Raw genomic sequence first — 27,984 nt, forward strand, 5'->3', positions numbered from 1 at the left:
TTTGAATTATTCCACATACAGCGATAAGGGGGAGACAGAGGGTGATAGAAGAAAATAATAATATTTGCTGATCGTTATGCGAAATTCTAATCTAAAATTAAAACATGTTGACATACAATACATACATACACTTGTACGTACAAATGCATTTTATCTACGTACATATATATCATACATAATACGTGGTGGGTATTACTCTACAAGCTTACATATGTACACACATACATACATATAATTCATATTAATACGTAGTACATACATGTTGTTGCACGAGCGATTTGTTATCATTTGTATACCTGATTAACCGGTCGCATACTTAATATTTCTGTACTTTTCCATTTGGAATACAGTTAGTCAACATATTGATCGAAAATGTATTGAACTGGCACCAGTTATGAACCGAAAATCCGATGCTTTCTGCTATTTGCCTAAACCATACCATACCGAACTACTGGATTTAGAAATTAATTAAATCAATAATCATAGTGACGAGCTGAGTAGACGCGAGTTAGTTCCTCGGTTATTGAGATGTTGACCTGAAATTTTGCATACGTCATTTTTTTCTTAAAATGTTGCTCATTTGTGACCACGATATTGGACAACTATAGTATATAGCTGTCATACAAACTATCCGATTAAAGGCGAGTCATTGTATACAAAACTTTTTATATGACAGGGAATCTTCGCGGAGTTTGGTATATTTCTCAGGATATGCCACAATATTCGAAGAAACTTTCACATTCACTATTATGCAAACAACTGCTATACAAACTGATCTACCAAAATCAAGAAAAAATATCTTTTTATTCACTTTTAAGTTATATTTTAACTTTTTATTAAAATTAATTAGAGACATGTCGTGCGTCTATCACAACATGATCGTTATGGATTCGAACTTTTCGATCCGGAGACAACCAAGTAACTTGATGAATTTTCTTGTGCTGGAATCTACTATAACCATATATCGGGCTTCTACGAAGTCTTTCAAGCTCAACCCATTCGAAGAGGTTTCGCCATGGAGGCTGAGTGTTTCGACTGTTATACCAAAAATGTCTTCTTTGCCCACCCTGGTGTTAAAATCGCCAAGCACAATTTTTACACAGGTCATCACCGAAGTGAATGCAAGGATTCGACGACTGAGTCTTTCTCCCACCACGAATCACGAATAAATGTCACAAAGGCCTACTCGTCTACGTCCTTGTTCATTAACCAGCAGAGCTTCGGCACCTTCCCAATTTAGGGAACGGACATTCAGTTACATGCCCTTAAATCATAGCCCTTATTACATTTGCTGTGGTCGCCTTCAAAATAAGGTCTTTCATCCGAAGCTGTTATTTCTTTTTTATTGAGGGTTTTTTCTACGTGACAAATTCCAAATCCAGCACACCACCTCGCTAGGAGGCGAGTAATATAGAGCTTTATATGCATTTATAAAGATAATCGCTTGCTTCAAGGCCGAGGCCCAGCCGCATCTCTGGTGAACAGACGCTGACTTCAGCGAAGCCATAAACCGAATATGTCGGAGTAGTTCCGTTTCCATGGTGCGCGGCGAGGAACCAAGAGTAGGAGTTGAGTATAGCCCTAAAACTGTAACTGCTTACCCAGAAACATGAATATACCCAAAAATTTTATACTACCATATATTTGGAACTTCGAATCAAAGTCGGAATTAAAAATAAATAAATATTCGCAACCCTGTTGGGAACAATAATCGGCGCCAACAAACTATTATAATATTGTTAAACTAGCTCACTCATCGTCTTATAGTTCTTAAACTCTATAGAAGGCTCTGACTGACCATAAATATAAGTTAAGATTAGAATTTTTTCACCTTAATTTTATTAAGTCATTATAATAAAAAATAATTAAACATTATTTTGAAATATTTAAAGTGATATGTCAGCCCACACCTCACACTGAGTTTTTCGTTTGCTTGTTATTGACGTAGTTATGCAATCACGCTGAACTTTGACGCGCTTATCAATTGCATTTTATTGATCTCATACAATAACTTTCACATTCATATTCATGTGTTTAAACAAAAAATATGTATTATATATTATATTGTATTAGTGCGGGATACTTGGTTTATTCTGCATTCACCAGAAAAAAGTAGGAACCGTAAAGAGGAGAGGTGGACTACTAATTTTCGAAGTAAATGTTGAAAATATAGCTGAAGTAGCTCATTATATGACACAAATTGGAAACAAGCAAGGGGAGGACTAATTTCGACTTAAACCGCACTTTTTTTTTTACTCTTGCAGCTTGCAAGAATCAAAGCCGGCTAAATACCTTCAGGTGTTGGCAAAACTTTATATAAAAAAATGTTGTGAAAGAATTCAACATTCATTATTCGACAAAATCGTAATGGTATATCAATCAAATTTGGTATTTAATTGAGTTATAACGAGGCTCGTAGACGCAATTAGTTTTATGACTATATTTTACTTCCCGTCAGCGAACATTATATTAAAATCAACCCTGAATAAGTTATATCTTACATAAACTTAATCGAAGAGGCTAAATTTATTATACTAGGTTGATGCAAAAAACGTCGGACAAAGGATTGAAACTCATTATTTTAGGAATATGAAATATGGACTAAGGTCTAAACTAATTCCAATCATATAAAACGCTAAACCAAATTATTTTCAAGAAAGCTTGTCTACTTAATTTTACGAAAACATCAGTTTAACCCTTTCAGCCCCAAAGGACTTTTTAAAGGATGTCAAACATATATAGAAGTTGCTTATAAGCAACTTCGGGGCTGAAAAGGTTAAGGAAATATTGGAAACATGGAAATTACTATATAGAATATATTGGAAACGTATGCTATGAAAAATGTATCCATTTTAGGCATTAAACTGCGCCGGTTATTAGAAAAACACGATCATTCAATTTTATTAAGATAACTTACATAATTGCCGATATATATATATGTATAGGGTGAAGTCCATACAAAATTTAAAAATATTTTTATTAAATAAATGAATTATTGATCCGATTCAACCAATTTTTGACATACAGGCATAATACTATCAGAAAAAGATTCCCACCGAAATTCTATAATATGTCTTATAGCTTAACCTATACTTTCAATAAAGAGTTCCCAATAGGAACTAGGATCCACATATTTGTTATCTGGAGGCTGGTTTTGATCCCACTTGGACAATTTTGGGTCATAAGGTGGCCCACCTCAAGGCTCTATTTGTGCAAACTCTTAGCTTGATAATTGATTAATTCTCGATTTGTAAACTGGGAAGTGACAGATTCAGATGGAATTTAAAATTGTTCAATCAGGGAAGGAGGCCTGTTTTATGTTCTTATTTTACATATTTTCGCACTGTAATGTAGGAATTTCAGAATCTATCCAGTAAAATCGGTCGAGTAAGACTCGAGGTATGGGTTTTTGTTTAAGTGTGGGTGGTGCCACACCCATCTACAGTATCGAACTACTTGTGGTGCCAAAACACCAAGTTTCATCAGGATATCATAATTTTTACTCAAGTTTTTCGACCGTCAAAAATTAAGAAGCTTTGCTGCTGACCATTTCCCATTGTAGACTGTTTTAATTTGCATTATATGGACATTTTTAATTTACGCGCGAGCCCAAAAAATTAATATTAAGCTTTTTCAATCTTTAAAAGCAGAGAGAAGTGTTTACATGACAGTTTTTAGATTTTACATTTCCGAGAAAAGTATCATTTTTATTAAAGCCATGCTACTTTTTTCTGTTTTATTCAACGTTAAGTTAAAAACCACATCAGTCATATATCGAAAGAATGCACCTCTTTGTTCATAGGTTTTGGATTTTATCTCAGTGTAAACTCCGTTCAAACATACAAGTATGTACCTATGCCCATTTTTTGTTGAAGGGTTTCTTTGCAGACCAGTGTAGTTTAAAAGTATAGTAAAACAGTAGTACTACTACTAACCTAGGTTAATCTAATCTAAATACTCATAAAGACATCAGGTATACTAGGGCTTAATGGAAAATTTCATACAATCTCACGAACTAAATCTTATCACTGTTTACAAAAAAAAATATATATATAGTATATACGAGTATAGTTATACGTTGCTCTGCATGATATTTCAAGCTATTAGGATATTAAACACATTATTTAATCACAAATACTAAATCAATTTCCTTATTCTTTAATGTGAAATATCCTCAATTTTTTAGAATCAATAGGTGAGCCAATATTTAATCGCAAGTTATGTGGTGGCATTCGTAGGTTAAGCCGGCGATTTCAAAAAATTCAACAGAATGTTTGACTGCTTCGTCAGGATCGGTAACAATGTCATTCGATTTGAACAATTTCTCATTGCCGGGCAATGACCGTTGTGTTTAAAAGGGTGAATATCAATATTTTTTGCAGCTAAAATAGCTCGTTCACGAAGCCAAACATGATTAGCATAAATCAAAAGCAATTATATGGAGCATTAATGTATTTTCGTATAGCCAAATTAATTTAGTATATTAAAATTATAATTGAGAAACCAGTTTTTGCCTTCCGCACAGCTGGCTGCTAGATTAAAGATAAGCCCGCAATTGTTCAAATAACTCCTGTGCTAATTTAATCAACACATGTGAACATTGTATAGAAAAAATTTAAAAATATTACTTCAATTACACACTATATTTGCACTAATTACAACCTACTATACGCGTATTATTTTTATAATACAAATATGCGAAGTTTTAGACATGCGAAGTCGTAGATCATTTAATTCAACTCCAAACTCAAGTAGCTCAAAGAGGTTTGTTTGATTGCCAGCGATTGCTGGTTCCCATACTTCTACAGGCTTTTTTTAAGGATTATCTAAGCACTCTTAATCGTAGAAAGTGACTTTTCACCAATTTATCACACACCAATTGTGTCGCTTTTGGAAAAATAGTTATTCATTCTTTTGCGTTGATGTTGTCGCCTTCATAAGTCAATAGTCCACAATCGATATCATGACCTGCTTGCACTTCTTCTAATCCTCGAAACTCTGCCCAAACTCGATATTTGGGAAAGCCTTCAGTTATTTCAGTCATTTCATCCATGTACCGACTTCAAGTGAATTTTTACCAAATAAACAACTACATTTTGAATGGAAAACTATTGTCTATCTGTGTGAATTTTATCCTTAATTTCAATGATTTCACTTCACCCAACTCTTACTCAATTTTGTTTATTTACTAAATAATCCTTAGGAAAGCTCATTTAGTTTCAACTTCAATCTATCTTAAACCAATAGCATAATTTTCGAATGACTATAAATCAGTCTATAGTAATTTGCCAAGCTGCACTGGTAGCAAGATTATCAAGCACAATCAAATCGCACTTGGTGTGTGAATGTGTCTACAGTAGGCAAACGAATATTTTCTACGTAAGCAGTGTCTACGCGGTTATAGCCGAGTTTTCAACAGCGCGCCAGTCTTTCTTCTTTTTCGCTGCTTGGTGCCAATTTGAGATCCCAAGCGTAGCCAGATCCTTCTCCATCTGGTCTTCTCAATGGAGTGGAGATCTTCCTCTTCCTCTGTTCCCTCCTCCGCCGGGTACTGCGTCGACTTTCAGGCGAACGAAACAAGGTTCGGCTATTTTAGTTTTTGTGACATACACATATTAAAGAAAATAGCAGACAAACTTGCAAACTTGCCCACAGGAGAAACATGAGGAAAAGAAAATAAGAAACAGATAATGATATACAACACCAAAAGATTAAAAAATGGTATAAAATAACAGGATTTTTTACAGTACACTGGTGACAGAATGCACAGGATTAAGGCCCTTGGATCCATGCTTCTTAATAGGGATCAGATCGCCTTAATACCATTTAGCCGTATATTGAAATCCATCACTGTTCCGGGGCTATGGGAATCTTTTTGACTTAGGGGAGGGCACAATAGACTCTAAGTCTCGATGCAAACCCCATTTATTATCTATTTATGCACAATTTAGAGATGAGCTTTGACGAAACTTGTCGCTTCTGTAAGCTGTGTGGAAAAGCGCACATAATGTTAGAATAGGATGCTGCGGCTAAAAGAAGGCTGCCGCCTCCTCCGCCGAGGAGTCATGCAGCCAAAGAAAAGTCACATTAAATACATCAACCCTTCAAACCTCCTAAAATTTCCAAGACTTTTTCTTATAGTAAATATATTTTAGCCTAAGTAGTGCTTAACTACGTTTCACTTAAATCAAAAAACTCAACTTTCATTTCGTCATTTATTAAATAGATCTAATATTACTCATATTTTTCACCCGAAAAAGATTATATAAAATCATTTAAAGTTTTGCTTTGTATGCCTTGCTTTATCTATGGTCTTCATTCACTTTTTATAAATTTTTTTATGGTATCTTCACATCTCACCTGTTATTTAAATAAAAATACGGGATTAGTAGAAGGGCTGCCACGCATCACGCCAATCCTCTCGAATGAAGTCGGCTGCCTTTTCGGCAATCATAATCGTAGCCGCATTTGTATTTGCGCTGGGCACTTTGGGCATTATGCTAGCATCGACCACACGCAAATTGTTCACACCGCGTAGACTTAAACGTGGATCCACACAGCTGGTGTGATCGGTTGCGGGCGCCATTTTCACCGCGCCCGACTGATGATAGGTGGTGGAAGAGAAATATTTTATGTAACAACGCCAATAGTCATCGCTCTGCAACTCAAAAGTGTCGCACTCAGCGATTGTAGGCAGTACTAGGCTAGCATTCATTGCTCTATAGGCTGCGGTCTTCAATAGTTGCTCTTGGAAGCGTATGGCGCGCAGTAGCGTGGCCACATCTTCCGCATCATTGAAGTAGTTATGTGTTAATATTGGAGAATCCTTGTAATCCACGCTGCGCAGCCGTAAATTTCCGCTGGATTTTGGTGTTGAGAGTATATTAAACATGCCCAAAATATCGGAAACCTCTATAGCGATGCGTATTTGTGCTTTAAAGTACTCGTTGATGCTAAGACCATGAAGAAATATTTCCAGGCCAGCGAAATCGCCACGACGCACAATGAAATGATGAAATTCCACGTCGGGATATGGGCTGTTTTTAAGCGTGTTGATGAAACCGGTGAGTGAGGCTGTGCCGTGTGATGTTAGTGGTCCGCTACGATGTATGAGATAATTGTAAGTGCTATCGAAGCTATCTTGAGGCGTAAGTTTATATGCTACACCTTCGTTCAGTTTTAAGAAAGTCACAACCTGTGCGTGATCATTCAGATTATCACCGATTGGCAAATCATGCACGAGTGGTATCTGCATTGTCTTTAAGTGCGCTGCCGGTCCAACGCCAGACAGCATTAAAAGTTTTGGTGATTCAATTGCACCCGCCGACAAAACCAGCTCCTTACCAACACTCACGCGCATTTTTCTTTCATTTCGCACAGTGAAGCTAACGGATCGTACATTTCTACCACTCTTGTCGAAATTCAGTTTGGTCACGTGTGCATTTTTAATCACTTGCAAGTTTGGGCGCTTAGCAGCACTCGCCAAATGCCCCTTGCTTGGACTCATGCGACGCCCATTCATTATTGTACCCGGTAAGTTGGAGTACCCGGTCTCACTGCCATCGGCGAATAAGTGTACACGTGGTATGCCCAGTTCTGCGGTGCCTGCATAGATCATTTGTTCTATATCCGGATCGTTGACTGGAAATGCACTGAGTGTTACATAGCCCTTCGGATGCGTATTATTACCTACTGGACCGACTGAACGTTCAAAATATGGCAGCACATCGTTCCAACCCCAACCTATATTACCGGCCTGAGCCCAGCTGTCGTAATCACCGCGATGCCCACGCACATATAGCATACCATTAACACCACCCGAGCCACCAATCATTTTACCACGCGGCCAATAACAGCGCCGATCAACCAAACCCCAGCAAGCCTTGTTGCTATATTCAGTCAAGTAATTCCAAGTGGCATTTGTGTGCTCCAAAGAAAATAAAACACCGGGCACCTATGGGAATGTGGGCGATAAGAGAGCTGTTCTATTCTAATTTTTGTATATGCGCACCTCAGATTCTTGCGGCGGATCACCGCCTGCCTCCAACACCAACACTTTCCACGCTGGATTCTCGCTTAACCGACTGGCTATTACTGAGCCTGCCGAACCTGCGCCAACCACCACAAAATCATACTCATCTGGCTCAGTGCGTCCCAGCAATGCATTAGCGTAGTCCGGTGGCCACAACTCGGGCGGCGAGATAGCGCATTGGGCCGCGAGGAGCGCTTGTATTAACGCGCTGACCATAGTATTGAAGGGACCAATACTCTGTGCGGCGCACTGAGCTTCCAACAGCGGCAGCGGCATTCTTCGCTAGCAACCGGTTTTACTAAGACGATTGATAAGCAAAGTAATTCGTAATAATGATTTATAAATAGCACTTTTTAGACACCTGTTGCTGCGTAATTAATTAAGTTATCATACGTATCTTCCCACTCACATTGACCCGGAGACTACTGAGGGGCACCGCAGTGCAACGGCCTTAAATGATGCTGTTTAAACTCGCTAAAGCGTGAAAATTTTATATGTAAATGAGTTTCTTATGCTTGTATTCAAACACTCTTAGATATTTTCGTTTTATCCAGCGGCAATTTAGCTTGGAAACTGGCGGAGCGTATCACATGCGTTTCGCTTTATATAACAGACCCGTGTGCAAGCTTTTAATTGCCCTTTTTTCAAGTCATTGCTTTAATGCAATTTGTGTCAATGCCTGCTTACTTACATTAATTAATTTCCTTTTTAAGATTTTTTGCACAAAACCTTACACTGAAACAGTGCTTGTTGAGTTGCAGTTGAAGAAAATAGCGCAGATTCATTAAAAGTGCTTATCTCGCAATTGCCTTCCGATCTTTGGATGTAAGGCTTTTGGTGTTATTATTAGTAATAAATACACTTAAGTGCTAAAAATAAAAGAAGAAGCATTGGTGATGTTTCAATATTATTAGAGTTTCTCTCGATAACGAAAGCTACTGAAGTTTTTTATAGATACATATGTGAGTAATTATTTTAATGACTGAGGAGATCTCCGCAGTTAGTGCCGCTAAAATTGTCCTCTTTTGTCAAGTGAGGTAGGACAGTAATTAAAAAAGACCAGAGTCCCAAAACATTTTTTTTTGGAAATCTCTTCAGCTGGTTAAGAAGCTATTCATGACATCCTTCTTTTATGCAAACCCTCAAACGTTAATGAGTACAGTTACAAACCCTTAATGATCTTGTCCAAAAGTTTGCAAAATGCTTCAGTATCTCAAATTAAGGTTAAATTGTATAGTTTTTAGGAATAGCCATACTTTTTAGATTGACTATGTCATAATATATACACTAGTACGAATTCATTATCATTGGGTTGGAGGACTATCCGATACTATAATGCAAAAGTAGCAGTAATCGACTATAGATAATAGGGTAATTTTGCATGTGGCCAATCATTAACCACACGCCTGTTCATTGCGATGCCCAGAACTGGATCAAAAGACCATCGGGAAACACAAAGAACCAGCCATAAAAATATTGAGCCAGACAATATCTAACTCAGCCAATTCGTCGGGTTCATAAAAAGTATGGCAACCGAGATGTCTTTCTCTAGTCTAGTGAAAGCAGGACAGTGGAGGTGAAAATGTCTAGATATAGCACAGTATCCGATTAGGGCACCTAACATTGCGGTCATATGGACCTTGCTAAAAATTAATAAAAAGTCGTATGCAAAATTCCTCATCTTGCTTTGAGAAATGCGTTTTTGTGCTAATATCGGTCGATGACGCAATACTTGTTGTGAGCAGAGAAGTTGCACAGTGAATCCAACGTCGTTTTTTGGTTACGACACTCACTTAAAAAATGTAAATCACGGAGGATAACGTAACAAATGTCCACAGTCTTGAACTGGTAGACCTTACATTTAAGCCCCGCGATATACATACATAGTTAAGCTAATAGACATTTGCAAGATAAATAGCAGAACCGCAGTCCTGTTGGATCTTCTGCACTCATTCCCATACCGAAATAGATAATGTTTCATAAATAAAATATATTCCTTAAGATGTCTATTTTAAAAGACAATATGCATAAGAAAAATATATTTGAGATCGTTACAGACTCCATTCCAAACAATTCTTCTAAACCAAAATTTTGTGAGTAAAATCATAGGTTCAAATATCCGGTCTCACTGCCTTCAGTGAATAAGTGGACGCGGGGTATGCCCAACTCTGTACTCCCTGCATAGATCATTTGTTCTAACTCCGGATCGGTGACTGGAAATGCACTGAGTTTTACGTAGCCCTGTGAGTGGGTGTCATTACCAACGGGACGCACTGAGCGTTCAAAATGCGGCGACACATCGTCCCAACCTCAGCCTACATTGCCAGCCCAACGGTCGTAATCGTGGCAAATGCCACGAACATAAAGCATGCCGTTAACAGCTCCTGAGCTGCCAATCATTTTACCTCGTGGCCAATAACAACGCTGTTCAAAAAAGCCCAAGCAAGCCTTATCCTATATTCAGTAAAATAGTTCCAAGTGGCATTTATGTGCTGCAAAGCGAGATAATATACGGTCCCTATGAAAATGTGAAATTAAAGAGCTGCTTCATTGAAATTAGTTGACAAACCCACTTCAGACTCTTGTCGCTGCCTGTCTCCAACGCCAAAACTTTCCAGTTTGGATTCTCGCTCAGCCGACTGGCCATCACTGAACCCGCTGAGCCCGCACCTACCACCATAAAATCATACGTGTCCAAACCATGTTCCAATGCATGAACTGCGCAGTCTTTTGGCGACAGCTTGGGTAATGAGATTTCACACTGTGCGACCAACAGAATCTGGATTAGCATGGTCACCAAGTTGTTGAAAGTGCCGACGCTTTGTGCAGCGCATTGATTGCCCTGTAGATTTGACATGGTGACTCTGTGTGCTCATCACTTCCTCCAAATATAACATCTTTTTACTTTTACCCTTTAATATAATATCTATATTTTATATGAAGTGAATCGTGGATTAGCGTGGTCACCAAGTTGTTGAACTCAGTAGGGCTGACATTATGATGAATTAATGCTGAAATAATTATAGTGTGTACTCATTATTTTATTTGTGTGTAGTTTAACCTCCAATATTTGCAGTAATTGACCTATTAGATTTGCCCTTCAAAATAATATATTTAATTTGAAATAAATCGAGGCGTCTCTAACTAGGACCAATACATTGTTAAAGACTACCTTCGTTGCGCTTTGCTGAGGATTTTAAACTAGCCACAGTTCAATAAAACACTGACTGAGCTGATCATAGAAATCCATCTTTTTATAATCTTCTGTGTAAGAAGATAAGAATTGGATTTCTCACGATTCTTCAATTTCAATTATAATTTTAGAATATACAACTAAATGCGTCAACCACTTATTAATATTTTTTATACAATTGCGAGAATACAACATGCAATACTATAAAACCGACTCACAACAATAACAACTAGTAATAAAATCTGTATGAATTACAAAAACTCAACTCGTGGGGAGTTATATCATGCTGACATTTCTAAAAGGCTGGTTGTACATAGTTACTGAATGATACTTTAAATAACTTTGTTTTTTACTTGTGTAATTTTTGACCCAAATGAGGGTGGTTCATAAACGGGCTTCAACAATTACACATTCATCCATACCTTTGACAAACGGCCACGGCGTATATTTAGGAGAATACTAAAAATGCGGCAAGTCTCTACGTAATAGCGTACCTACATATATGGAACGGAAGAGATTTGCCTTACCGCTCCCACCTTTAGATGAAACCATATTCCATCGAAATTGCTTGACCAGTCATAACCCAATTTAGTGCATAGTATTATTCCTATATTCTTAGGTTATATTATGAAATATGATGGATACGAACAACAACCACACATGCTTCCCATAAATCTCAATTATAAATCGTTATGATTTTTTCATTTTGCTCTTCATAAATCAAGAGTCATTAATGTTAATAAAACATGGCACAGATAGTTTTTTTAAGGTATTCTAATTGTCCAAATGGGAGCATCATATTTCAGAACTTTAGACATAACCCAGGTAACGAATATGTGGACCACAGCGTCTATGGCTGACTTTTACCAAAAATATCGTTCAATCTGGGAGGTCAGCATAAAGGGTCACCCATAACTGGGTATCATTACCCTGCACCTCTCATATACCTAAAGTAAGGATTTTGAAACATGATATAAAAGCATTATATCGGTCACTCTGTTAGATATCTTAATGAAACTTGGAGACCATCAGTTTCTGTCAATAATACGCTTAATGCGGATACACATTAGGGTGTTACGATTGGTATTTCAAACTTTCGGTTGTTTATGCAAACCATACCGATATTCTGCTAGCACAAATATACAGAATATATACATCTGACTTTAAACCATTTATTTGCTTTAATAAAATTATGTGCATATCTTAACCATAATGTGGTCTAGCGCTGAATATGAGTAAAATCGGTTCAGGCTTTGATCTAAAATTTAGATATAATGATTACACATTTGGCTTGGCTTTTTCCTCATATACCCATTATATTAATTTTATCCTCTTTGGTTGAATTTTCCTATATCACATACGGACAATCAAAAATGTAAAACAAAGCTTTACTGAACTTTACTAGTACCAGAAATGCTCCTCTACTGAGTCCTCTTCCAACCAATCTTCTCGAATGAAATCAACTGCCTTTTCAGCTATCATTATTGTAGCGGCATTTATGTTGGCGCTGGGAATTTGTGGTATGATGCTGGCATCGGTTACACGCACATTACCACAACCGTCCAAAAGCAAACGTGAATTCACACAACTCGTCTCATCCGTTTCGGGTGCCATTTTTACCGTACCAGATACGTGATAAGTAGTAGAGGAGAAATACTTCATATAGCAACGCCAGTATTCATCGCTTTGAGGTTCGTGGGTATCACATTCATCAATGGGCGGAAGTAGTAAAGTGGCATTCATTGCCCTATAGGCTGAAGTCTTCAACAGTTGCTCTTGGAAACGCATAGCACGCAGTAAGGTATTCATGTCTTCAGGTTCGCTGAAATAGTTTGGTATCAGTTTAGGCGTATCCTTGTAATCGGTGCTGCGCAGACGTATCTGTCCCTTAGACTTTGGATGGGAGAGTATATTGAGCACAATCAAAATGTCAGCAGTTTCTAATGCCTTGAGAAGTGTGTTTTTGAAAACGTCGTTAAAATCAGGACCATTTAGCAAAAGCTGTAGTTCAGCAAAATTTCCACGTCTATAAAAATAGTGGTGGACTGATATATCTGGATAGGGACTATTTTTCAGCGTATTTACGAAACCTGTTAGCGAAGCGCTGCCCTGAGCGCTTAACGGACCTTTCCGATAAATGAGATAGTTAAAAGTGCTATTTAGGGAATCTTCCTTTGTCCACGCACTCGATTTGTTCTCATTTAATTTGAAGAAAGTCAAAATATGAACATGATCTTGCAGATTATCACCAATGGGCAAATCATGTATAAGCGGTATATTCAAGTCAGCCAAATGTTTTGCTGGTCCAACACCAGACAACATCAACAGCTTTGGTGAATCTATTGCACCCGCCGACAACACCAACTCCTTGCTAACGTCAACTTTCAGTTTGTATTTATCTTGCAGTACGAAGCTCACTGAGTGTACATTTTTGCCGGTCTTATCGAAATTTAGCTTCGTCACTCGCGCATTTTTAATCACTTGCAAGTTGGGTCGGTTTGCGACTTGAGCGAGATGTCCCTTTCCGGTGCTCGTGCGCCGTCCATTCCGAGTATTGCCCGGTATGTTGGAATACCCGGTCTCACTGCCTTCGGTGAATACGTGAACACGGGGTATGCCCAACTCTGCACTACCTGCATAGATCATTTGTTCTAACTCCGGATCGGTGACTGGAAAAGTGTTGACTGTTACATAACCCTGGGGATGTTTGTCACTACCCACTTTGCGTACGGAACGTTCAAAATACGGTAACACATCGTCCCAACCCCAGCCTTCATTGCCAGCTTTAGCCCAACGGTCGTAATCACGACGGTTTCCACGCACATAAAGCATGTTATTAATAGCACCTGTGCCGCCAATCATTTTACCGCGTGGCAAATAGCAACGCCGATCAACAAATCCCCAGCAGGCATTGTCGCTATACTCAGTCAAATAATTCCAAGTATAATTTGTATGCTGCAAGGCTAAGGAAAGGTTTGGCACCTGTAGAAATGCGAGAATTGCTATGAGAATGGTTTCATTCTAATAAGTTGACATGCCCACCTCTGACTCTTGTGGCGGATCACCACCTGCCTCCAACACCAAAACTTTCCAGTTTGGATTCTCGCTCAGACGACTGGCCATCACTGAACCCGCTGAGCCGGCACCTACCACCACAAAATCATACGTGTCCAAACCATGTTCCAATGCATGAACTGCGTAGTCTTTTGGCCACAGCGATGAGATTTCACACTGTGCGACCAACAGAGTCTGGATTAGCGTGGTCACCAAGTTGTTGAAAGTGCCGACGCTTTGTGCAGCGCATTGATTACCCAGTAGATTTGACATTGTGACTCTGAAAAGGTAGTGTGTGCTCATCACTTCCTTCAAATATAACATCTTTTTAGCTTTACCCTTTAATATAAAATCTATATTTTATAAGAAGTGAATCGAGGATTATATTGGTCCTTGTTGTAAATTGCTTTCGTAGCGCTTGTCTCAGGAATTGATTTGTTCAACTTGGCACAGTATTAAGTACTGACTGAGCTGATCATAAGAACCATATTTTTATAATAGTGGTTAGAGTAAGTGCGTTTCTCATGCTTGTTTCAATGCAAATTAATGCATTTAGTACTAATATTGTTAACATTTTATTGATAATTATGCGTATAACTGACTGGCGATGAATGGAGAAGGCGTAGACAAGTTCTATAATTATGATCTAAGAACGGTGAGCTTCAATGGTGTTTTCAGCCAATGCTGTCTAAAGGTCACAGCATCTCATTAGAATTATTAATTGAGGAGAACGCAACACGCAATACAAAAAGACAACTCATAACAATAATAATTACCAGGTTGTTCAATAAGTTTTGTCGTTTGACAAGAACAACAGAATTTTATGATTCAGAATACACTTTATTATTCAGTATAATCTCCCTGAACTGTAATACACTTACTCCAACGATCATCCAATCTGTGGATCCTATCCCTGAAGTGAGAATCCGGAAGATCTGCAAAATACGCTTCAACAGCCGTTACGACCTCTTCCTTTGGTTGAAAAATGCTTGCAACGCATAAATTTTTTGAGTTCTGGAAACAAATGGAAGTCGCTGGGGCCAAATCTGGTGAATACGGTGGATGCTCTAACAATTCGCATTTTTAATTCATGGGTTTTAGCTATTGTCAAAATACTCTTGTAACACGGTGCACCGCGGTGCATTGTCCTGATGAAAAAGAATTTTTTTCTTCTGCAAACTGGGTCTTTTTCACGAATTTACGACGTCCTTCACGTGGATCGTCTTCAAGGCTTGGAAGGCGTTTAAATTCAGAAAATTATTTTTCTGCTGTTCTAATTGTAGATGAAAAATCATTACACAATTTTAACATTCGTTCATGATTTCTTTTTGTGCTCCACCTTCCAAAAATAAGATTTTTATCACTGCACGATATTCAATTTTTTCCATTGTAAAAAAATACTCTGACACGCGACACTAAGTGGCTTGTAAACAAAGAATGAATAGACATATTGAAATGAGACTGAGGCACTATATCTTAAAATAAATCAGATAAAATCCTTTTCTGTTAAATATGACCAAAAAGGATAAAATCGTCAATAATACCTCTAGTCCTCATTACTTATAAATACTAAGGATCGGTTCAACCGTTTTTAAGGTTCCTCTTAAGTTAATTAGTGTGTGTTTGATCCATGTTTGTTCACGACGGCAAAAGGTTGTATGGCCATTGTTTTATGGACGGTCAATGGGCTCATGGCGCCTTTCCCGGAGCGATTTTTTGAGTTTCGAAAAAACCGTGAGAGCGAACCAAATCTAGCGATTACGGTGGCTAAGTTTCATGTTTGGACAAAAAGTCAGTCACAATCAAATATGACGGCGCATGCAGGTCTTTTGGTACGAGTCTAGCAATGACGCACTTTATACCCGATTCATTAACCAAAATGATTGAATCGATGCACAAGAGAAGTTGAGATCCTATTCTATCTCTCTAATTGGCTACCCAATGACACACGAGTTGCCATTAAAAAGTTTATAAAAACGAAAACATTCTCGAAGCAAACATTTTGAATTGTAAATTGACTGGAATATAAGTAAATGGGTTCATACTTATAATATAAAAGTTCAGTTAAGTTAATGAAGTAGTTTGAATCTTTGTTATTTTTATAATCCGAAATCGTCCATTTGGTTTCATTATTCTTTCAGTCATGTACCACATCCCTCTATGCTTAACATATGTACGAGTTAAAGCCATTTTTAAGGATAAATTATAACCATATACCATTCAACAACTGGACTTATTATATACATTACGCTCCCTAAGCACGCAGTTATAAATTTTTTTTCCCACTTTCTTTATTCAATTTACCTCGAAATGAGCTATAAACAATACGATTCAATATAATTTTTTATAGTATTAAAAAGTAAAACAATACAAAAAATTTCAAACAAAAAATGGGTCAGCAAGATAACGCCCCCTATTCTAACTTTAATTTCATACCCTGAACAGGGTATATTAAGTTTGTTACGAAGTTTGTAACACCCAGAAGGAAGCGTCTGAGACCGCCTATAAAGTATATATGAATGTACTATTTAAATGATCAGTACGTTGAGCTGAGTCGATTTAGCCAGGTCTGTCTGTCTGTCTGTCTGTCTGCATATACACGAACTTGTCCCTCAGTTTTCAAGATATCGTTTTGAAATTTTACAAACGTCATTTTCTCTTCAAGAAGCTGTTTGTCGGAACTGCCGATAGCGGACCACAATAACTGTAGCTGCCATACAAACTGAATGATAGGAATCAAATGCTTGCTTGGGAAACTTCCACATTTGACGATATATCTTCACGAAATTTGGTATAAGTTATTGTTCATAGAAATAATGTTATATCGAAAGAAATTGTTCAGATCGCCTTACTATGGCTTATAGCTGGCGTACAAACCGAAGGATCGGAATCAAGGCCTTGTATGGAAAACTTTCGCATTTGACGTGGTATCTTCACAAAATTCGACATGAATTACTGTAACAAAAGTAACAAAATAATCTCCGAAAAAAATCTTCAAATCGGATTAGTATAGCATATAGCTTCCATACAAACTGAACACATAGTTACTAAAAGAAATGCACCTGTGAAGGGTATGTTAGCTTCAGTGCAGCCGAAGTTAACGTTTTTTCTTGTTTTACATTAAGGGTGTTTAACATCCACAAAATGGAGGATTTTTTTTAGTTGGAAAATATCGTCTTTTTTTAACTTTAAAGGGCCGGCAAACATTTTTCAATGAAAAAAAAATACCAGAGAACGATGGGAGGGGGGAGGATTTGATTATAATTTGACTAATTTTTCTTGGTTTTTAATATTCGGATAATTTCCAGTCGAGTTGTGGTGAACACCGCAAAGTGTTTTTTTTTTTTTTCCTTAAGACGTTCTGCGAGAAGCTCTGTTACCGGCTCATGCTTCAATATTTCTGCATGAAAAAATTGTCTTAGATTGTCAAAAGTATGGTAAATAATATACAGAAGGTCCGAACAAATTACTCAATCCATATTTAAGAAATAAATTTAAAAAGTCATTTCTTTTCTCTTAAAAACTTTACCGCCCCTCCCCAACTAAGGCTTGTCTTGAAAATTTTATTGGACTTTGAAGGCGACTGAATAAACATTGATGAATAATTAAATATTTTGCGTTTTATTTACAATTTCCGGTACTTTTTTGTTAAAATTGCTTGTGAATGGTTTTGTATGGTTGACAATGTTGAGAATAACTTAGTATATGTGACCTGGTCTACGAAAAGGGAGCTAACGTGGATTTTTTTTTTGGATTCTATGACGTGAAAAAGCATCTCATCTTCCATCCGAATCAACTAAAAAGTGAAAATTGATTTTTTGACACCTAAGCCCCTTTCCGTAGACCAGGTCACATATGTGTACATATTGCAATCAAATATTTATACCTTTTTATATATATTTATTTTTATATATCGCACCAATCATTGCGTTAGTTATTCGCTATCTGACAAATGCAGCTCTATGTATATTTTCCATAATTATGCGCAATTTTTTTCAGTGTAAGCAGAAGTACTATGGTATCCTATGTAAATAATTATGTGCGATTATAAAGTAGAAAATGCCAATTAAAGTATGCTCACTTTTATTTTACTAAAAAAACTCAAGGCTGTCATGGCAACCGCACAATTATGGATTTTGTGCTATGAAATCAGAATAATTGAAACAATCACACTTTCAAGCAAATTATTCGCACAAAACGGCATTCACCTGTGATAATATACAATTAATTAACCGCGTTCAGGTACAAAAAATCAATTTCAACTGATTCACAATTGCGCGCCGCACTTAAGTTTAGCTTTAGTATATGAAAAAAAAAAGGTTTGCATTGAATTGGCGCGCATAGTTAGTGCAACTTCTGAAGGCAAGTAATAATTATGTTATTCGCATAGTTGCTGCATAATAATAATAATAAGAATATTTGATTTTTTATTCATTATTCGTTAATTCTGCTATTGTCTGTACGGTCGACTCAACGTCGCCGCAAATAGCTATTCAGACGCACGCGTTGTTGTGGTCCAGGCGCTTGCGCATTGCCAGCTGCGGCCACCAAATTGTTGCGCTGCAGCAAGTTCAGACCTATGAAAAACGGTTAAAATGCATTTCAACACACTTCAAGTATTAAATCTGCGTTAGAGCGCACTCACCCTCCACTACCACATCGGGCGCTTGCAGTAGTTGCGCCGACGCATCGCCAACCGTCAAACCACCCAAACCTGCATTGCTTGAGAAATCGCCTAAATTTAAATTGAGCCCACCGCCCACACTTGCAGTGCCGTCCGCTTCGTTGGGCAAGTCATTGGGTAGTTCGGCAACGCGTATGATGAACTGATCACGTTGACCCTGCGCACTTACGACCGTTACGAGCAACATCCAGCCAAGCATTAAGTAGCAAAGCTTGCGCTTAGAGTACAAACTGTTTGCTAACGGCAACATTCTCGTTATACATTCGACTGACTACTGATCGCGCAAGCGCTTCATTCTTTATATTATTTACGATGTTGTGCGGTGTGTGACGCTCGGCGATGAAATGTAAACGCTCAAATACACTTGCATGCTGTGTTATGTGCAAATATTTATTAACATAATACGTACTCGTTTAAGGCTATGCTTGCTCAAAACTTGCACCTGCAACATGTCACTCAGGCGCTGGTGGCGTACACTATTTAGCGCATGCGCAACGACTCACCAACAACATACTCCTTTGTGACACACATGTATGCTCTCAAATTGTGTAACAAATGCCGAGACGGAAACTATTTCATTTACACTCAGGAGCTTTGTATAGTGAGGCTCCGAATAGATCAATTGAGTTGCAACTTCGTAAGATTATGGCTCAATTTCGAGATTCTGTGGTCCTAGTATTTTTATATAGCTCTTGAAAGAGTATAGTGAGACTCAAAGTAGATCGTTTGAGCTGCAACTTCATAACATTGTGACTCAATTTCGACATTCTGTGGTCCTAGACAACCCAGACAGCTATTGAAATTGCAACTCCTTCAATAGCTTTCAAATATACATGTATTTACTTGTAAATATGAAATGAGAGTATACGAGCAAGTTTGTTTGTGTTTTAGATCGGATTGACTCAATACGAACGGCGTTTCTAGAATCAGCTTAGAAAAAGAAAAATTTCTTCAGTGTTATAGTTTTGCCTTGGAAAATGCATAATCTCTGCCAAATTTCGTAAAGACATCTCAATATAAAAACTTAATATTGATTGTTCAGTTTCAAGTTCAAGTTTTAAACGGTTAGTCTAAGGGGGAAGGTTTAAACTGGAATCCCAATGCAAATGATTTAAGGCAAAAAGTAAAAATTGTTTTTGAACGGACTCTAACTTATCCGAATGGACTTGGTAACTAGGGTTCCAAACCACAGAAGCATACTCTAATATAACCCTCACCAGAGATGTAAAAAAAATTTTTGTGGTAAGCGGATCTCTAAATTCTTTAGACCAACGTTTAACAAAACTATGAGCGCCTTTAGCTTTAAAACCCGTGGAAGTTGCATGAAGATTAAAATTGAGTTTGGGGTCCATAGTTACTCCCAGGTCAACAAAACTGCATACTTTCTCCAACCTAAAGTTTTGTATTGCGTATGAAGTAGGGTCTACAGATCTGCGTGACAAGCACATCGTTTTACATTTTTTACGGTTCAATGGCATGTCACTTCTATCACACCAAGAAACTAGGTTGTTTAAGTCTGTTTGCAACTGACATCTTTCGCTGTTTGAAGTATACGTTTTAAAAAGTTTTACATCGTCAGCATATAATAAAACTTTTGAAAACTTAACAACAGATGATATGTCATTAATAAGAACAGAATTGGACCAAGATTGGTACCTTGTGGAACGCCTGAAGGAACATTGATTATGTCAGAAAAAATATCGTTAAATATGACTTGTTGAATTCTAGAGAATCTAGGTCTAAGAAGCAACCCATTTTAGAAGTATTGGTTGAAAACCAAGAAGATCAAGTTTATTCAAAAGAATTGAATGGTTTACTTTATCAAAAGCTTTACTAAAATCTGGGTATATAACATCAAATTCAAACAAATTAGTTATTGTAGATTTCCCTTTACCATAACCGTACTGATAACAAGATATTAGTGGAGAGATCCGGAAGGTTATGTCGTCTGTTATAATTGCTTCAAAAAGTTTAGGTATTGCCGACAAATTTGCTATTCCCCTATAATTTTCAATAGATAACCTAAATCCACTCTTATGTAAAGGAATTATAAATGACTTTTTCCATATGAATGGAAATAAGCCTTGCATAAGAGATGAATTAAATAGTTTTGTTAGGGGTTTGTATATACACTGGTCGGCATATATATTTTGACATGGCGATGCCTCAGTTTCGGTTTGAAATTTTATTTATTTTAAAGAGAAAAGTATTTATGGATTGTACATAGTTCATTTAGTTACAATATATTAAATTATAAATATAACAATTTTTCATGTTTAACATTGATTTAGATTTTTTATTTAATTAAAACTAAAAACAAAGTACTTTCATGGGTGGCATAAGTATTTTGACAAACATTTTTTTTTATCTTAATTCACTATTTTGTTTTATAAATCTATTTTAAACTGGAAATTAATAAAAAAATATAACCTCCTTTGGTGTCTATGACCTTTTGGAGGTGATTCGGGACGGATTCGACCAAGGTTTGGAGGTATTTCAAAGGAATCTCTTTCCAATTCATTGTGACCTCAGTGATGGTTTCTGGTTTTGTCCTGGTCAGATCAGTGCTTCTATTTCGCTTTATTAGCGACCACACATTTTCAATAATGTTTAAGTCAGGACTTTGTGGTGGCCAATCGAGGGTTTCCACCCCAACATCTCTTAAAAACCTAGTAATTAATCTCACCTTATGGCATGGAGCATTGTCCTGTTGGAGAATAAATTCTTTTCCTATTAATCTGTCGCCGGAAGGAAGTGCATAATTGTTTAAGGTTTCTAAATATCGGTTCTGGTTCATGGATCCGTCTATGGGAACCAAGTCTCCCACACCATTGTATGAAACTGCGCCCCAGAACATTACGCTCCCACCCCCATGGCTTACTCTTTGACACACAGAAGCAATTTTTTTACGATAATTCTTGTTAATTCTTACAAAAACTTTCTTTTGAGATGCGTGGAATTCAAAACTACTCTCATCCGTCCACAGGATTTTACACCAAAATGAAGGGGACTTGGTGATGTACCTTTTCGCGAACTCCAAACGCTTTAGTCTATTTTTTAGGGTGATGAAAGGTATTGGCTTTGCAATATATGTTTTCATATCTGCTTCAATCAAACGCCTGCGTATTGTTCTCTCACTTATGGAAGTGGATGCAGTCTCATTCCATTCCAAGGACACAGCCTTTGGTGTTTTTAGAGGGTCCTTCTTAAAAGCACGGACGATAAGACGGTCGGCATCAGCTCCTGTCTTTCGATTTCTGCCTTTACGGCGAACATTGGTGACATCGTTACATTTTCTATATTTATTGATTTGATAGTAAATGGTCTGACGAGACAAATTATATTCCCTAGCGATGTTTATTACGGAAAAACCCAAGCTGTATTTGATCACAATTTCTGATCTTATTTTGGTGCTCAGCTCAGATGTTTTAACCATTTTAAATATTAAAAGATCAACTTTATGCAATGTTAATGAAAACTTGTAATAATATTCTTGAACCACACTTTCAGCTTGCCTAGAAACAACTAAATTACGCAATGACAAAATATATATGCCGCTGCAAAAATCGTTGCTTGCCGGCATTCTTATCAGCAGAACGAAAAAACAAAAGACAATTGACGAAATATTTCGCATATTTACAGTTATTAATTTGCACTTCTCTTTCATCATCATTTTCGGTTCTAATAATGCACCGGTACTTAGTTCAAGAGTCTAAAGGTCAAATGAATGCTATGACAAAATATATATGCCGACCAGTGTATATTTGGCACATTTCTTAAGAAAGCATGAGGGAATCATATCTGAGCCATAATTATATGATTGTTCTAACATATTTAACTGATATAAGACGTCTGCTTCGGAAATGGTAGGTGCATTAATGACAGAAATCGGATATAACTTGTGCTGATGCGGAACATTTTTTGGAGATTTTGGAGAGTAATTGGACTTAAAGAATTCAGCGAACATATTAGCAATGGTGTGATTGTCACTAAACATACTAAAATTATATTTCATAGCGGACGGAAAATTAGAAATCCTGCGTTTGGAGTTGACGCAACCATAGAACAATTTTGGATTACGTATAATCGGTTTGGGTGAGGAAATGTGGCACTTCTTAAGAAATAATATGGGGAGTGTGTTTATATGAGAGATTACAAAATACTTGCGCTCAAATTCGGCAAAACCCTGTTTACATATATTAGCATTTTAAGCGTTATAATCTGCAACCTGCTGTTCGACAGTGAGCCACATAATATTTGTATCTATTAACACTAAAACCCAACTGCTATTAAAAAAACTTGTAAAGGGTGATTTTTTAAGAGCTTGATAACTTTTTTTTTAAAAAAAAACGCATAAAATTTGCAAAATCTCATCGGTTCTTTATTTGAAACGTTAGATTGGTTCATGACATTTACTTTTTGAATATAATTTCATTTAAATGTTGACCGCGGCTGCGTCTTAGGTGGTCCATTCGGAAAGTCCAATTTTGGGCAACTTTTTCGAGCATTTCGGCCGGAATAGCCCGAATTTCTTCGGAAATGTTGTCTTCCAAAGCTGGAATAGTTGCTGGCTTATTTCTGTAGACTTTAGACTTGACGTAGCCCCACAAAAAATAGTCTAAAAGCGTTAAATCGCATGATCTTGGTGGCCAACTTACGGGTCCATTTCTTGAGATGAATTGTTGTCCGAAGTTTTCCCTCAAAATGGCCATAGAATCGCGAGCTGTGTGGCATGTAGCGCCATCTTGTTGAAACCACATGTCAACCAAGTTCAGTTCTTCCATTTTTGGCAACAAAAAGTTTGTTAGCATCGAACGATAGCGATCGCCATTCACCGTAACGTTGCGTCCAACAGCATCTTTGAAAAAATACGGTCCAATGATTCCACCAGCGTACAAACCACACCAAACAGTGCATTTTTCGGGATGCATGGGCAGTTCTTGAACGGCTTCTGGTTGCTCTTCACCCCAAATGCGGCAATTTTGCTTATTTGCGTAGCCATTCAACCAGAAATGAGCCTCATCGCTGAACAAAATTTGTCCGAAAAAAAAAAAAAAACCGAACACTGATTTTGGTAATAAAATTCAAAGATTTGCAAGCGTTGCTCGTTAGTAAGTCTATTCATGATGAAATGTCAAAGCATACTGAGCATCTTTCTCTTTGACACCATGTCTGAAATCCCACGTGATCTGTCAAATACTAATGCATGAAAATCCTAACCTCAAAAAAATCACCCGTTATATTCTTTTATCATCTGAATTTTCATTTGTAGTAGTTCAATGTGCATCTAAACAGCGCCTATTTTGAGTATAAACAAATTTATTAAAGCTAAAAATGCTCACAGTAAAAGGGAGCTATATGTATATATTAAAAATAACACAAATAAGACGTAAATATTTTGTTGGACCACCTTTCACAGAAATTACCCTTGTAGATGTCTGGACATCGATTCCAATAATTTGCATATATATGTGAAAGGAATTCCGCGCCGCTCCGTGTGTAAGCCATCCAAAAGGTCCTTTTCGATGAAACCCTATTTTTGTGAACATTTTGATCGTGAGAGGCCCATAAATTTTCAATTATGTTTAAGTCCGGAGATTCCAATACATGTGGATACATATGTATATAATAACCATTGCCGCACAACAAAAGATTTGTGCTTGGGATCGTTGTCCTGATACAAATAAAAATTTTCTACGATCCCCAGTTTTTCAACACTTAGGTTGATGTTTTGACGTAAAATGTCTATATAAACGAATTTGTTCATTGTGCCTGGAATATGATGTAGATTTCCAGTTTCACCAACTGCCATGCAGTTTTTCTGATTAATAAATGGTTTGTTTCGAAATATCTGCCCATTAAAAAACAATTCTTCCTGAAAACTATATGGGCCGGTTTTGGAGCACTACAATGAGGATTTGTTTAGTTTCTCGCACGATAAATACCTATAAACGCTTTTTGCTCGTTTTCTGTCTGTTGCAGTTCTTTCTTTTCTAACAAAACGATGAATTATGTGCTGCACAGTTCCCCGACTTTTATTAACATATTCTTCTATGTATATCCCTTTGAGATTTACCGTCTTGGTACAGTTCAATCATTTGCTGTCTAATTTCCACACTTGTTTGTCGACCCATTTCTACTAATTTTTTTTCCAAAATTTCCTCTCATTGTACATCGAATATTTATATTTCCTATATAAGTATACTTCAAAAATAAATTTGTTTAATTAAATCAAAACAGAGTCTTCCAGTGTAATGAAACAGCAAAATCGACATATTTACTTGAAATAAAGTAGGTCTGCGCTCGAGAAAGGAACAAAAATGGCTAGTAAGCAAATTTACGATAAAAACCAAAAACAATTTACACGTTCAATAAAGTCATGTAAAAAGCTAATTATTCAACGTAATCGTGTTTTTTTTTTGTGTAAGATATTCAAAATATAAAAACACAATCTCGTATTATATTTTGTTTTTACTCCAAATCTTATAACAATTTTATAATGAATTTTAAATAAATTAAATTATTTAAAAATATAAAAACTAAAAAATATGAATATTCTTTTCATTTACTGCCCACCTCCATAACGGAGCCAGTCCTCTTTAATCATATCCGCGGCCTTTTCGGCGATCATTATCGTCGGCGTATTCGTATTGCCCGTCGGTATGGTCGGCATAATACTAGCATCGATCACACGCAAACCGCGCACGCCATAAACACGCAAACGTGGATCCACTACCGCAAAAGGATCGTCATACACGCCCATTTTACAAGTGCCCACCGGATGGTAAATTGTCTGTGAGTAGAAACGGGCAATGCATTCCCAAAAAGCGTCGCTCAGGTACTCCACTTCGGGGCAATTGCGCCATTCGAAAATGTTCAGCGTGGCATTGAGTCGCCGCATGATGGCGGTTTGTGTTAAGCTGTGCGCAAATTTTACGCCTTCCACCTTTGGTGAAATATTTAAAAGGTCGCACTCAATCATATGTATTGTTAGTGTCTGTTTCTTAACTTACCAGTACTGCCATATCCAACGGATGATCGAAATAGTTAGCATAGATACGTGGATGCACACGCGGATCGCTTGATCTTAACTCGAGACGGCCGCGACTCTTCGGCCGCATTAATAAGATTGTCAATGTGAAGGCATCCTTGTAAATCATGTGTTCAAAAATATTTTCGTAATTAGCAAAAGATATTCCACTACCACGTCTGCCAATCAGGCCACCGTCAGCGCCATAACCGTAACTGCCCATAAAGATTTGTATGTCAGGCCAATCCAGTTTAGGGTCTTGATATTTAGTGCTCGTGAAACCCATAACTTCGCTGATGGGCATGGCATAGAAAAATCCATCGGCATGATGTAGAAAGGAGTCCACCGAGCGTGCATTCAACATTTCCGGCACTATAAACGAAAGGCGATGCCCCGTAACGCTGTTGTCAATGAGATACTGTGGTCCGGCAGTAGATATATGATCTTGTAAATTGATACCAACGCCAGGCAAATGCTGTATAACTGGTATGCCATGTTGAATTAGTTGTCGCTCCGGCCCGATACCCGAAGTCATCAGCAATTGTGGGCTGGCTATGGCGCCAGCTGAGAGTATAACTTCCCGACGTGCGCTAACCTTATGCATGAAGCCTAAATGCTCAAAGTGCACACCACGCGCTACTTTCGACTCCTTGTCGACGACTATGCGATTGACAAAAGCGCGCAGCACTATATCGAGGTTCGGACGTTTCCAAACTGGCCGTATATATGCTTTATTCTCACTACAACGTAGTCCATCGCGGATGGTACCATGCGGCACAGCGAAGCCGGTTTGACTGCGCCCATTGAAGTCGTTAAATGGATTGAGCTGAAAAATAGAAAATTAGTCAAACAGTTATGATAAATATTTATAGCAACAACACACAAAGTTCAGCTCCGTGGCTGCCTCCATGAAAACGTCCAATAATGGGGATGGAAACCTATAATTTTCAATTGTAACCGGTCCACCGAAACCGTGATAGAAACGATCGTTCTCGAAGCCTGGCACGCGCATATCCTCCAATTTTCTAAAATAGTGCAAAATGCTGTCATAATTCCAACCAACATTACCCAATTCCGCCCAGTGATCGTAGTCACGTCTATTACCGCGTATATGCATCATTGCATTTATTGAGCTACAGCCGCCTAATAATTTAGCGCGCGGCCAGAAACAACTCTGTCCTTGCATGGCGAGACAGTAGCGATCGGATGGCTCTGTGCGATAACCCCAATCAAATGGAGTGCGCTGGAATACTGGATACAACATTGGCAAATCCGATATCATGGGTTCATCACCGCCGGCTTCCAGCAGTAACACACTCCAGTTACGCACCTCCGACAGACGCGATGCGAGCACACAACCTGCCGAACCGCCACCGATAATAACAAAGTCATACGAGTCACGTAAATTCAAAATATTCGTTGCGCTCAGTCGATTATCCTCGTCAACTATGTCCGGTCGGTAAATATTTATGCCATCGATGAGCATGATAATTATAGTCGCGCTTGGTAAAGCCGTGAGCACGAAGCGCCACAGCGTTACAAGACCAGCTCCACCCAACATTTCACAAAACTGACCGCAACGAGAAGTCTTCTTTTTGTTGGTTGTTAAATTTCACGCGCGCTCAACTGTTTTCAACCGTTTACAAAATTTCACTGTGATTGCAAATAGACTAGGCCATTAAGCTTGGTGTTATGCTTCTTCGGCAGACGGTGCTTTGTTGACCCAAAAATCACAATTCGCTGTGCTAGCAGAATTCTTCCAACGACGAGACAAAATATTAAAAACAAAACATAAGTATAAACGAGCAAAAATGCTCAAAAGTTTGAGCTTTATAGAAACTATGAGGTGGAGGTCTAAAATCAAAAGGCTCAGTTAAAGTTTTGAATACTCATTTAAGTTTTGGGTTCAATGTGCTTTTATCATAATACTTATTGCTCTTGGTACGTACTATACATGTGTATGATATGCAATATGTGTTCAAATCAGAGAG

General features: G+C 37.7%; 5 protein-coding genes across 6 annotated transcripts in view; 1 reads left to right on the top strand and 4 right to left on the bottom strand.

Annotated features, from left to right (window-relative positions):
• Window positions 1-27,984, top strand: part of LOC105233463 (flotillin-2) — a 351,794-nt gene that overhangs the window by 238,794 nt on the left and 85,016 nt on the right. The window lies entirely within an intron of this gene.
• LOC105233487 (glucose dehydrogenase [FAD, quinone]) lies at window positions 6,298-8,308 on the bottom strand. The gene is made up of 2 exons (XM_029553486.2): window positions 8,012-8,308; window positions 6,298-7,954 (listed from the first exon to the last, which is right to left on the bottom strand). Exons 1-2 carry the CDS (start codon window positions 8,306-8,308, stop codon window positions 6,386-6,388), a joined length of 1,866 nt encoding a protein of 621 aa, XP_029409346.2. The 3' UTR covers window positions 6,298-6,385.
• On the bottom strand, window positions 12,460-15,453 carry LOC105233458 (glucose dehydrogenase [FAD, quinone]). The gene is made up of 2 exons (XM_049455676.1): window positions 14,268-15,453; window positions 12,460-14,207 (listed from the first exon to the last, which is right to left on the bottom strand). Exons 1-2 carry the CDS (start codon window positions 14,601-14,603, stop codon window positions 12,627-12,629), a joined length of 1,917 nt encoding a protein of 638 aa, XP_049311633.1. The 5' UTR covers window positions 14,604-15,453; the 3' UTR covers window positions 12,460-12,626.
• On the bottom strand, window positions 18,546-19,642 carry LOC105233459 (uncharacterized). Its single transcript, XM_011215552.4, has 2 exons — window positions 18,925-19,642; window positions 18,546-18,856 (listed from the first exon to the last, which is right to left on the bottom strand). Exons 1-2 carry the CDS (start codon window positions 19,211-19,213, stop codon window positions 18,750-18,752), a joined length of 396 nt encoding a protein of 131 aa, XP_011213854.2. The 5' UTR covers window positions 19,214-19,642; the 3' UTR covers window positions 18,546-18,749.
• On the bottom strand, window positions 25,417-27,971 carry LOC105233460 (glucose dehydrogenase [FAD, quinone]). The gene is made up of 3 exons (XM_011215553.3): window positions 26,877-27,971; window positions 25,977-26,819; window positions 25,417-25,909 (listed from the first exon to the last, which is right to left on the bottom strand). The coding sequence occupies exons 1-3, from the start codon at window positions 27,552-27,554 to the stop codon at window positions 25,529-25,531; spliced, it is 1,902 nt and encodes a 633-aa protein (XP_011213855.2). The 5' UTR covers window positions 27,555-27,971; the 3' UTR covers window positions 25,417-25,528.

Source organism: Bactrocera dorsalis, chromosome 4 (assembly GCF_023373825.1).
Source record: "Bactrocera dorsalis isolate Fly_Bdor chromosome 4, ASM2337382v1, whole genome shotgun sequence".
Lineage (NCBI taxonomy): Eukaryota > Metazoa > Arthropoda > Insecta > Diptera > Tephritidae > Bactrocera > Bactrocera dorsalis.